The sequence below is a fragment of the Nothoprocta perdicaria genome, unplaced genomic scaffold (assembly GCF_003342845.1).
Source record: "Nothoprocta perdicaria isolate Ctin4 unplaced genomic scaffold, notPer1 scaffold_140, whole genome shotgun sequence".
Classification (NCBI taxonomy): Eukaryota; Metazoa; Chordata; class Aves; order Tinamiformes; family Tinamidae; genus Nothoprocta; species Nothoprocta perdicaria.
Window position 1 is genome coordinate 351,543 of NW_020454539.1, and position 10,146 is coordinate 361,688.

General features: G+C 54.7%; 1 protein-coding gene across 1 annotated transcript; it reads right to left on the bottom strand.

The window, feature by feature from the left end:
- Positions 1-202: 202 nt before the first annotated feature.
- Positions 203-8,466, bottom strand: SHOX (short stature homeobox). The gene is made up of 5 exons (XM_026034260.1): positions 8,065-8,466; positions 5,224-5,432; positions 1,369-1,426; positions 1,190-1,278; positions 203-530 (listed from the first exon to the last, which is right to left on the bottom strand). The coding sequence occupies exons 1-5, from the start codon at positions 8,336-8,338 to the stop codon at positions 285-287; spliced, it is 876 nt and encodes a 291-aa protein (XP_025890045.1). The 5' UTR covers positions 8,339-8,466; the 3' UTR covers positions 203-284.
- Between the last annotated feature and the right edge of the window lie 1,680 nt (positions 8,467-10,146).

The following is a 10,146-nucleotide window of genomic DNA, read 5'->3' on the forward strand; positions in this document are numbered from 1 at the left end:
CTGTGCGCGCGAGCGGGCGGCGGGGCGCGAGGAGCGGGCCTGGAAGCGCTCGCGGGCCGTTTTTATTTTGTTTGTTTGTTTTTAAGAAAAAAAAAATAGAGAAAAAAATTACCCCCACGCCGCGAGGTGCGGGCAGGGCAGGGCAGGCAGGGCGCCCCGCGGCGCTCCCTCCGCGCGGCCGCGGCGTCGAGGCGAGGCCCGGGCAGGAGAGCGCGGCAGTCCGTGGGGGGCGGCGCGGTGCGAGGGCGTCACGCGCGGCCCCACGCGCGGGCACCGGGAGCGTGTCAGAGCCCCAGCGCCTCGGCGTGCTTCCTGGCCTTGAGCCGCAGGTCGGCGATGCTGGAGTTCTTGCTGTTGCTCTTGGCGGCGGCGGCCACCACGGCGGCGGCGGAGGCCGACTCGGCCAGGGAGGCGATGGGCAGCCCGAAGGGCGGCGGCGGGAACATCAGGTAGGGCGCGTGGGCCGCCAGGTGCGGGTGCAGGTGCGGGTGCGCGTGGGCGACGCCCTCCAGCTGCAGCTGCGCCTGGACCTGCGTGGGGGGCGGGCAGAGAGGCGGCGTGAGCGCGGGCACCCTTAACCCTTCCACAAAAAGAGCTTTGGGGGTTAATGCTGCACGGCAAGTGCTAAATAACTCCTTTATTTTTCTTTCTTTCTTTCTTTCTTTCTTTCTTTCTTTTTTCTTTTTTTCTAGGGGTGTTTGTTTATACCTCGCTAAAACCCGCTCCCCGGCCGCGGGACCCTCGTATAGCGGGGCTGGTGTTTGCTTTGGAGCCCTCTCGACCTGGGCAAACACCTTGGGTTGACTGAGAGATTTCAGCTCCGGGTAGGTTTGAGGTGGGTGGATGGGGAGGGGGACAGGAGGGAGAAGTTATTTATGTATTTAAAGAGTTTAGACCAAAGGCGTCTTTAAAAAAAAAAAAAAAAAAAAGAAAAAAAAACAGGAGCGGGGGTGACAACCTGGGGGCTGAGTTTCCCGTTCCTGCTCCCGGGCCCGGGACCCCCCGGGCCGGGGCCCGCCGAGCCGGGCTGGAGGTGGCTCCTTCACGGAGTTTTACAGCCCGTTTTTCAACGCGCGCCAACTTCTCTATAAACGGCACTTGTAAACGCGGCCGGCTTCCTCCCGTGCGAGCGAGCGGGGGTCGCGGCTCGCCGGCGCAAAGGCGAACACGCCGAGCCGGAGCTGGCTACCTGTTGGAAAGGCATCCTCAGCGCTCCCATGTTCACGTAGGGGGCCACTCTGCAGGCGTCTAGGTGGCTGGCGGTGCCCAGGATCACCCCTGCGGCGAGAGCGAGGGAGGCGACGAGGCCCGTGAGCGGCCAGGGCGCCCGCGGCCCCGCGCCCGCCGCCCCGCGCCCCYCGCACCCACCTTTGTGCATCTGGTTCTCCTGCTTCCGGCACTTGGCTCTCCGGTTCTGGAACCAGACCTGCGGGGCGGCGGAAACGCCAACAAAACCACAAACACACACAAGAGAGAAGAGAAGGAGAGGTAAAGCGGGCAGCTGCGGAGCAGGAGGGCTAGCTCGTCGGACACGGGGGGCGGAGGGCAGAGRCCAGGCCAGGCTGGGGGCTCCACGCCACTTTGCAGAGATCTCTTCTCCACGCGAGACCCCAGCAGCGGCAGAACTGCTTTGCACGGGGGGCGCTGCTCTCCAGCGCGGTCCCTCCGCGGGAAGCGAAGCCGGGAGAACCCCCGTCCCCTCGGAGCTCCAAAGCTCCGAGTCCCGCCACTTCCCCCGCGTTGCGGGGCCTGGTGCCCGCACCGCAGCCCTTGTGCCACTCGTGCCAAGCGAGGAGCGGCCCTGGCAACTCTAGGATAAGCCCACATGCAGCCTAGGTCGAGCCTTGGCCCCCTGCGCCTTTGCACCTCGAACAGCCCAGGAGCGGTCAGAGTGGGATCGGACTCCAAGGTCCACACACGGGATGGGATTGTCTGCATCTGCTCCCGAACTGAGCTGTGAAACGCTGGAGAGCCCGCGGAAGATCCGAAACACTGAATTTGAGCAGAGGGGCCAAATCGCTCCCCAAACCTTAGACTACCAAAAAAACACTCCTGTTTGCTTCCCAGAGCTCCAACTTTGGGACAAGAGCAACATCTTTCTAAACGGGTCTTTATGGAAGTACTTATGTCCCACCAGCAGCGAAACGCCTGTAATCCAATAAAGCTCCTCTAATTCCAGTCCCTCAAGTCTAACAGGCACAGAACTTCAGTTGTCACTTGTACTTCTTTTCGAGGGGCAGTTCAGATTTTCATACATTTCTCCCCAGCTAAGGGGCTCGGTTTGGTAGCTCTCCTGAAAGGGTCGCCAGCACCTCAGAGCAAAGGGTCRGGGAGGGGACAAACAGCGACTTCCCGCGCTAGTGAAACCTGGTAGCCAAGTAAACGCTTCCAACCTTGGACGTGCACACGCTTGCCAAGAGCTCACACGGTTAATTAATACTAACTGCACTTCCTACGTTCAAATCCCCCCTTCCAGCCTTCTCCAATTGCCTTAATGATGGTCATTTACCACGGAGTAATTAGTGCAAAGAAAGGCTTCCAAAGGCATTAATTACCTCGGCTGCCTCCGCGCTTTTCCCGAGCGGAGCAGCCCGCGGAGCAGAGCGGCCGCCGCTGCTGCCCGGAGCGCGCAGCGCTGCGCGAGCCTCCGCGCAAAAGGCAAATGCGCCAACAGCGAGGGCGAGAGACGTCTCTTTTTCGTGTTTCCCCCTCCTCTCGAGTGCTGGGAACTGTTTGCATAAGCGCACAAACTATCATCGTGCTGCAGCGACGATAATACAGGGGKTTTTTTTACAGTTGTAAATCCTTGCAGGAAATCTCCTTATGTGTTTTCTTTCCCTCTCCTTTCGCCTCTCCAAAGGAGTATAAATTGTCAGGAGGAATTTAAGCAGCGTTTAAACAACTTCTCTTGCAAATCAGAACATCTTTCAAACAGAAATTATATTTGAATGTGGAAAACGAAGTGCCCTTTCCCTTTAGCTATGAAAAAATAAGGTTATGAGGAATAAAAGTGATGAATTAGCCAGTGCGTTAAGCGATAATAAATCAGGCTTGGTGTGATTCACGATCAATTCCAATTAGTCATGAATATGCTAAGTAAAGCACAGTACACTATTTTAGACAGTTATTTCTTCATTAAGGATCACTCAGTGATTTCTTTCACAAATGCTCTAATCTGATTTCCTTTTGATTTCCATTAGAGACAGTGAATAATGACATTTAATTTAGCCCTGCACCATAAACCCAAAGATATTTGTTGTAATTGAATTACTGCCTGCTCCTCACTATGGTCTCATAACTTTCAATTATAACCCTGACAGCTGGGTGATATGAGTTTCCAGTACAACACTAAAAATAAAAGGTTAATAAGGACTAGCTACCATAGGAGCTTCAATTTATTTACAGCAAATTTCTACACCAAATTGAAACTATATCCTTTAACAGCAAAGGACAAGCGGTTCAGATAGGAATTAGAAAACAATTCCGAACGTATTTTTTTAAAAAAAATCTTTCCCTCCCCCCCTTCTTTTTCCACTTCCACCTCTTGACGGATATCAAGTTCTCTGTTTATTYCTAATTAATTATCCATGTCGCCTCTATTCCCCCTTGATAATTCTGTTATTTCTAGCCTTATTTTCACTCGTGCAAACCTCTTTTGTAAAATGATTACATTTAAAAACAAAAGAGAGAGGGTGTCTTATCTCCTTATCACCCGCCCCCCCAAAATCAGTATCACTTTTTTTCCTCCCTCTTTTATTTTTCCTTCTTTTTGGTGTTCTGTTTTAAGATCTGCAAGCACTTGAAGCACCAATTTTCCTGCAACTATGAACACCCTGTTAAGGTGCTGCTCAGTAATAAAGTACTTGAAAGAAAGAGTACAGAATCCAATTACAAGTAATTTATTTTTATAGAAACAGTACATCAAGGCCTGGGAAAGATATTACAGAGCCCGGGTAAGAAGATCCGGGAAGATGACACGAGAGTTGATGTCCCCTTCAGCCAAAGTTTAATCTTCCCATTAATTCATACGGCGCGCGCAGAGCAACGCGGCGGGCGCGGGGGCCCCGCAGCGCGTGGGCCCCGCCGCGCCCCCCGCGCGCCTCAGACCCCGCGTGGCGCCGACCCGGACGGCAGAGCGGAGCCCCTAGCGCCGCACGCGCCCTGGCCGCGCGGTTCCTTTGGGAAAAGGCCGCGGGAAGCGGCTCCCTGAAGCGACGCGGCCCCGGAGCCGCGGGGAGCAGCGGCCCCGCTCGCCCTCGCTGGCGACTCGCGCGTTTCCGCTCTGTCCCAGCACGCGCGTGTCCCGACACCCCCGGCACACACTCACACTCACACTCACACTCGCACTCACTCCACCACGGGGCTGCTACCGGCTCTCCCAGCCCCTCGAGGCGAGCGGGGATCCCGTGGGAGGGGGCGCTTTGGGAACTTTATCCCGGGTTTTTACTTCCCTTCGGGCTCTGCTAGGCCGAGCACAGCGCTACAGCCTAATAAGGAGCTTCCTTGCGCTGCGGGCCTGCCCAGAGAGCCACAGGTTGATCTTATTAATCCTTTCTACGTTTTTTTTTTCTCTTTTATTATTTATTTATTTTACGTGATATCTGCTTTGGGGACAGATTCTCCGGTTAGCTTGAGGTTTGAGGGTAGGGGGTGGGAGCTGTTTTCTTTCCCCCCCCCTCCACGATCAAACCGAAATGAGAAAGGCTCGACGCGGAGCCCCCCTCACGAGGCAGGTCCGAAGGCCCCAGACGAGGAGCAGCCCGGGCGGTTTCTGCCGCGTTGGGGACCCGTTTGGAGCGTTTCGCTGCGCCCGGGGCGCGCAGAGACCCCGGCAGATGGAGCGGGGGGCTCGGCGGGCCCTCGCGCTAATCCCCTCCCCGAGCACCCGAGCGCCTTGGCCTCCTTCGTGGCAACTGTTTCCTCGCCCTCATTCCCTTTTATTTATTTTTTTTTATTTTATATAAAAATAATTTTTTTAAAAAGAGGGATGAGTTAAAGGAAGCAGTTTTTTTTTTTACTGTCACATTCACAAAAGGAAAGCAAATGAAATCTTAAAAAAGAACAAAGAGGCAAATCGCTCAGTTGCCGAGAGCCAGTGCCAATCCCAGCAGCGATGAAGCCCCTCGCTAGGAGCGAGGGAAGGGGCAGGCGCCGCGGAGCGGGAGTGGAGCTGTCCCGCGCAGGACACGCGTGTCGCGGCGCGTCCCCGCGCGTGTCTCTTACCTGAACGCGGGCCTCGGAGAGCCCCAGCCTCTGGCTCAGCTCCTCCCTCATGAAGGCATCCGGGTAGTGAGTCTCGTCAAAAAGTCTCTCCAGCTCGTTCAGCTGCTCCAGTGTGAAGTTGGTTCTGCTTCGCCTTTGTTTGAGCTTCGTCTGCCCGTCCTCGTCCTCCGACTTCACGTCCTCCCTCTTCTCCTTGCACTCGTAGATCCCTGCCGGGAGCGGGGAAGGGGAACAGGACACAGAGCCTCCCCTTAGCACCTCGCCCGAGCAGATAAGAGAGACCCTCTCCCCTGCCCCAAACACACACGGGGCCGGCGCGAGGCKGGCCTGGGTCTGGCACCGGCACCGGGGAAGGGTGTCCGGGACCCCGTTCCCTTCGGGATCCAGCAGCGCTGCGTGAGAGGCTCCGCACCGGCGCCGCGGCCGAAACACGAGCCTCGTGCAAGACTTCACGTGGGCCTGACCCCAAGGAGGGTTCCCCTGCACACGCAGGGACCTGCCGGGGGTGASGGGGGGGAGTGACCCCCGATTCGGGATCCCCGGGGCTCTGCCCGGGACCCCGAGAAGAGCCAGGTGCCCTTTCCGTCAGTGTGGGCCGCAGCGGGGGGAGTGTGGGGGAGGGATATGTCTTTGCCTCGATTTATTTATTTCTCCCATTTTTTTTCCAGATTCTGTTTTGTACCAGTCTTCCTCAAGAAGCGGCGCCGTTTTAAACGCGGCCTACGAAGAGCGGGGACGCGTCTGGGGCAACGGAGGCCCTGGGGAGGCCGCACCGCTCCGCGGGACCCGCCGCCCGCGCAGGCCGCCCTCGGGGCGCGCAGCCAACGCGCAGCCAACGCGCGGCCAACGCGCGGCCAACGCGCGGCCAACGCGCAGCCCCGCGCGCTCCTTCGAGCCGCCTCGGCCCCTGGCAGAGCGAGGCCAGGGAGGCTCGGCAGGAGGTTACGCGGGACCAAGCTCGATTTTCCCTCGCCGGACACATTCCTATTTATACATATGTGCATATATATTATATATACATATATTGCATATATGTGTATTGCATATAGGTGTATTGTATATATGTATGTTACATATATATATACAGCACATGTATATCTAGAGGCACCCCTACATTCAAATGGCTAAATGTAAATCCTCCATTAACTACGTGCAATAAAATGCCCTAAACCGCTCCGGTGCTGGAGCAAGGCGGCCCCAGCATCCAAGCCGAGAAGCCCGTTTTCACTCCTGGAATTAAAACCATCCCCGGCCGACATTACTCGCCCTGTCTCCCGCTTGCCATCGGCTGCCTAAAACTTTACGATGGGCCCTGCCTCCGGAGGTGGGTATCAGCCCGTCATTTTTAGTGGCATTTTGTGCTCATTTCTCCTGAAAGGGGAACTCCTATTAGGAGGAGACAGTGCTAAGCCAGCAAATGTCCAGGGAAAACGAACCCCTCTCAGAATCCCTCTCCCTTCGGGAATAAAGGAGTACAGCGTGTCCGTGATAGGTATGAAATATTAACCAGCATCTCTATGGGACAGAAATCTCACGCCGGAATCAGTTGAAATTAGGCTGAAACCTGGCATGAATTTAAACTGTCACACAGCTCAGTTCTTTCCAACTCCTCCCTTCCATCCCCACCCCCAGCCCCTCTCCACAGATTAGATTAGCTAAACATACAAGCCAGAATTTCGATACACGGGGAAAAGGGGAAGCAGGACAGAGATTTTTTTTTTTTTTGTCTTTCGTTATCCTAAAAAAAAAAAAAAAGAGAGAGAGAAAGAAAGAAAAAAAAAGAAACGAGGGGGTGCCCTGGTTTCATTTTCACAAACCGCCTCCCACTCGGATAATTCCTCTAACCGGAGCCCTCGCGATTTGCAGTCCGCAGAGTTGGGAGGGCAGATCACCAACGTCGCGGAGACCCGGGCAGACACCCGCACATGGCGGGTTGCACTCGGTCCCTCTCTGTGGCAAGGGGGCGAAGGACAGAAGGACATTCAATAAGCGCCCAGGCTGTAAATTAAAGTGCCTCTCCCCCGGCGTTGTATTAAACGGGATCAAACAGCAGGAAACAGCTGAAAGGCCGCTTGTTGTTCCCCAACCTATTAACCGCTTTTTATTACCCGAAGGTGGCCGGTAGCTCCCCAGGCGGGTCCACCTGCCTGAGCTGCCTGGAGACACTTCCTCAACTTTCTAATCCACCCTTTCCATCCTGCCTCCCCGGCGAAGGGGTGCGTCCCCTTAAAACAACAATTGTGTGTATGTATATGTATATATATGTATATATACACACTGACGTTGTATATATATAATGGTATATATCGGGGCGAGCCTCTCGTGCCGGGCAGGGAGGCGGCTGCGCGGGGCAGAGCGCTCGGTGCCTGCTGCGCGGGGCGCTCCGTGTCGCCAGGCCCGCGGAGCGCGGGCCCTGCCCGGCCCAGGGGCGCCTCGCTCCGCGCCCGCGCAGCCTTCCCGCAGCAGCAGCGGCCGCCGCGCATCCCGGCGGCCCGGAAACAGGAAGGACAGGTCTTCTGAGACGAGAAARCTCCCCGGACAAGGTTTTCCTCGCACAAAAACGCACGCACGCACACAAAAATGTCCGTCGTCCCGCGCTGCCCCCTTCCCCCGCGCCAGATGCGCAGCGCCGCGGATCGATCGCGCCTTTCAGCGGGGCCCGGCGCGGGGAGGACGGGACGTGCCGCTTATTTCGGGGAGCCCCGAGCGCGGGCGCGCGCAGAGATGCGCCCCGCGGGGCCTCTGCGCGGGGAGACGGGTCCGGGGGGGCCCCTCGCCCCGATGGCCACGGCGGGCAGAGGGGCCCGCGCTGCGGGCGACGGCGGCGGGCGCCGCTCTTACCTTCCGCCGTCCTGCCCGTGCCGAACTCCTTGAGTTTGTCCTTGTCGCTCTCTACGTGCTCCTTGAAAAGATGCACCGGGCAATGGTTGCTGCTCTCGGTCATGTCCTGCAGGTTAGAGTCTGAGTTTCCCAGCTCCCTGGAGCGAGCCAACCCACTCTCCAAAACTTCCCTGTACGTGATCGTCTCCTTCTTGTTGCTGCTGCCACTGCTGCTGCTGCTCTCTTTGCTTTTCTGGTCAAAAGATTTGGATACAAAAGCCGTAAGTTCTTCCATGGCTGCCCGGTGCTCTTATCCACAGAGATCCACTTGATTTCGGTGGGCGATGTGGCCGTCCTCAGCACGCTGTTTTTGCACGTAGAAGATGGGCTGTATAGGGTTAGATCACTTCTGCTGTTATTTATGCCTTTCAATTTGAGATCACACTATTTATACATGGCTACCTCAGCCCAGCCCCCAGCTCTCCCTGTCTCCAGCAATTACTGCCTGCTCCATAGTCGCGGGCGGACTCGGAGCAGTATCTCCCCCACCGCAGTCCAGCAATTGGCTTTCTTCTCATTTCATCACTCTTTGGCATCTTTGCACCTTGAATTCGGGAGGCAAAGAGGCAAAAGAGAGAGGAAAAAAAAAAAGAGGAAAAAAAAAAAGAGGAAGAGAGCAAGAGAGAGAGAGAGAGAGACGATAAAAGGGAGGGGTAAAAAAAAAAAGGAAAAACATAAAAATAGGTATCTTCGTTCTGTAAACGGGTTGCAGAAATGAAAGTCGAGGAAGACTTAATTGATTGTAAGGACATCCTGTGCGTGGCAACACTGTGAGTAAGAGCGGACCCAGCTAATCAGATAACTGTGCTCTGCAATTACATGTATCGCTATCAAGAGGAAAGGAAAATGATTGTTCAATAAAAAGGTAATAATGAGTAAAAAGCTGGAAATGAGCATTTGTTGTAATCTCTTGAAATTCTACCTGATCTGCTGTTTCGCTAATTTAGCTTATTTAATAATCAGCGGAGCAAAAAAAAAAATGTTGTTTTAAAAGTGCGTGGGTGGGATGGCGGGTGCGTGGAGCGGGGGGTGCAGGGGGGTCGGACGTGGGTGCAGTTAAACAAGTTGTTAGATACCTCGGAGATCCTGCTCGTTTTGCTCGGAGGATTTGGAGGGGTTGCTTGATTCGTTATTTTGTTGTTATTTATTTTCACCCATAGGTAGGGGGACCCCGCAAGATGCGTGTAAAACTCGCAGGCTTTCTTTTCTTGGAAAATGCTATGATGTTGTCTGAGGATGTTGTCTGGAAAAAAAATATAATCTAAAATTCCGCTGCTTTCGCTGCTGTAGAGCCATCCTGCTGCGTGTAGTAAAGGCGTAATTTGCTAACACGAGAGTTTGTAGGAGACGAATAGGGCGTTAATTCGCCTGCTGCTTTTTTCCTTTTTTTTTTTTTTTTTTCAAACGGAACATATCCTGCCAGATCTCAGATAGGACTGTCACTAATTTCCCCACCTTGTTCATTAGAGGCTGCTGTTATTTTTGTTGCACTCCCCCGGCATAACGACCACTTTGCGCGCTCCCACGGTCGCCTGAAACGAATACCCAGACCCAGCCGTAGCGGTTCTCGCACCTCCGCGCACAATTTGATCCAGAGTGGGGGAAAAGAGGGTGGGCAGAGCTGACTTTTTAAGCTATTTCATTCTATCTCCTTTCCCGGTCTTTAAAAGAGMAGAGGCTGGCTTTCGGTGGGATTTCGCCTGATGCTCGTTTGGATTTTTTATGTCCTTCTCGTCGCTGCTCCTCGCCCCGAGCCAGGCAGAGCCGGAGCCCCCAGCCGAGCAAGGGCCGCAGTGGCTGCTCGGGAGAGCAGCCCCAAAAACAGAGGGACAGTGAAACAGGAAAAAAAAAAAAAAAAAAAACCACTTTAATTAATCCAAATGTGCCCCCAGCACCAGAGTTAACACCTCCGCAGGAGGAGGGGGCAATAATAATCTAGGAAGCAATTAATAAAGCGCTTAAAAAAAAAATCAATCTCCCCCCCCTTTGCGAATGTAAAATGATTATCTAGGGGACAAAGATTGATCATTTGATCTCGACACT